We start from the raw sequence: 2386 nt of genomic DNA, 5'->3' as shown, positions 1-2386 counted from the left end.
CCCTGCATCAGAAGTTATGGTACGTATATCTATACAAAACGTGCACAACATACAAGAGGAGAGAAAGTTATCGTAACAAAGATCTTAGTCATGTTTGTGTACACTTGAATTTGAGAGTTGATGAGTTAAATTTGTTGCGTGTTATAGTTTTGGCAGAGAGAGGCCGCAACTCTAAGGCAAGAACTGCACTCGTTACAGGAAAATCATAGGTACGTACTTGCTTAAAATTGAAAATAATCACGAGTTTTCAAATCAAATCTGAATGGTAGTTTGTGTATATATTCATGTTTCTTATTTATTGGTTTTTGCCTCTATATATATCACTTGCGATATGTGATTCCTAACAAAAACTTCTCTCTTTCTACTTGTAACTACCTTCTCTTTTGGTTATATTATTACGATTATGAGTTGTGAAAAAGCTCCCAAAATTGATATTATGTCCTTAATGACTTTTTAGATATAGATATAGCTAGCATGTGTTGCGCAGGAAGATATATAGTCATGTTCATGTATATATGTTTCTTTCTTTCATTCATTTTTTTTTGAACATTGTTTCTTTCATTCTTTGTGTAAACATGTAATTAGGGCAATAAAATATGTGTATGTATAACATGCAACAAATTTTGTAATGAAGCAGACAGCTAATGGGGGAGAAATTAAATGGTTTGAGCGTTAATGAATTGCACAATATAGAGAGCAGACTTGAAATGAGTTTACGTGGAATTCGTACGAAAAAGGTAATATTTATTTCTCAATGTTTATATATATTTTCACCCTAGCTCGTCTGGCATATGTATGATGTTGTAAGCTTGACCATATAAAGGACAAAAATTCGAACTAATATTCATTTTTTGGAAACTTACAGGAACAAATGTTGACCGATGAAATCAAAGAACTAACCAAAAAGGTCAGTACTATATGATATATTATATCAATTACAATTCTAAGTACACTCAGAATGTTAAATGATTTCCTTTTTTCACAAAAATTATTTGCGAATCCTAAACGCGAATGTGAAATGCAAACGGTTTGATTTTCTTATAAACTCGCTTTTGTGTTTACAAATTACGAAAAATAGTGTGGTTGATTAGAGAAAAAATTAAATTTGTTGTGTTTAACTAGGAAAGTAAATAAAATATACTTACACATCTAAACACACAATCTATGTTCTGATTTCTAGTTTTTGCAGGTTCTTATAACTTGTTTATCTTTTGCAGAGGAATCTTATTCATCATGAGAACCTCGAATTGTCAAGAAAAGTACAAAGAATTCATCAAGAAAACATCGAACTACACAAGAAAGTAGTATAAAAACACTATATTCATTACTTAAAGTTTCAATTTGCAACTTCATCCTTTGAATCAAAATCTCCTAGTTGAAGCTAGACATACAAAAGTTGTACTTAATGGTCTTGCAGGCTTATGCAACGTCAAGCTCAAATGTATTGGGACTTGGTGAGCTTGAAGATGCAGCAGATGCATCAAATGCACAAGTTAGGCTGCAGCTAAGTCAGCCTGAACAGTCCTGTTATGATTCCGCATCAAAGAGCTAAGATCATAGTGAAAAGATACTTGTGCGTTCCTGATTCTCAAAACCCTTCAAACATATATACATGCATATATAATAATAGTGAAATCTCGTTTATAATGTGTCAATATGGTTTCATGTAGGACAAAGTGCAAGTATAATCAGAGAACAAACCGAAGGTTCAACTATGTACAATATATATATGATCAAGCAATGGAGCAGCGTGTCGCTTATATTGGTTCTAGCTTTGTCATTTGGTTTTAAGTATATACTTAAGAGTTAACAAATATTAAGAAAACGCATACAGTTTATATAGTTAAGTACGGTGTTCAAATTGAAATTGGGTTGATTGCAGTTTGTTCGTTTCTCGGTTTTCAGTGAAGAGTAATTAAAATATGAGAGTGTTATTCTGGCTCATACTTCGGTCGACTTTGTTGTACCTTTTGGTTTAGAGTGGTGATGATGATGGAGAGGCCTTTGTTATTAGGATAATTTTTTTTAGTTTATTTTTTAGAAAACTAAGATATATATAAGAAAAAACTGATAAAGAGGTGATTTTGTTAAAATATTTGATCGCAAGAAGTGTCACCATGGATATGAGGTTCCAGTCGTATGTTGCAAGGGGAGAGGTTGCTTGGCTGAGGGGTTTGTTCGCAGAAGAACGACTAACATGCTAAAGGTATTGATATGAGGAAAGGGGATTATGTTGTTGTGATGATGTCTATGTTTTTGTGGTGGGAATACGTGAATGAGTCTCAGGCTCTGTTCTTTTTGGGTGTTGTTTTAATTTTAGATTGTATTCATGAGACTTTGGTTATTGTTTTTCATCAAATATACGTACTTTCAGAGGAAAAAAAAA

General features: G+C 32.6%; 1 protein-coding gene across 1 annotated transcript; it reads left to right on the top strand.

Moving 5' to 3' along the window:
- Positions 1-6: 6 nt before the first annotated feature.
- On the top strand, positions 7-1980 carry LOC106321619 (agamous-like MADS-box protein AGL17). Its single transcript, XM_013759862.1, has 7 exons — positions 7-19; positions 148-209; positions 638-737; positions 866-907; positions 1218-1301; positions 1418-1573; positions 1671-1980. The coding sequence occupies exons 1-6, from the start codon at positions 17-19 to the stop codon at positions 1550-1552; spliced, it is 426 nt and encodes a 141-aa protein (XP_013615316.1). The 5' UTR covers positions 7-16; the 3' UTR covers positions 1553-1573; positions 1671-1980.
- Positions 1981-2386: the final 406 nt, after the last annotated feature.

Source organism: Brassica oleracea, unplaced genomic scaffold (genome assembly GCF_000695525.1).
Source record: "Brassica oleracea var. oleracea cultivar TO1000 unplaced genomic scaffold, BOL UnpScaffold02176, whole genome shotgun sequence".
Lineage (NCBI taxonomy): Eukaryota > Viridiplantae > Streptophyta > Magnoliopsida > Brassicales > Brassicaceae > Brassica > Brassica oleracea.
Note: the sequence above shows the minus strand (reverse complement) of the source record. Positions and strands in the feature narration are given on the sequence as shown.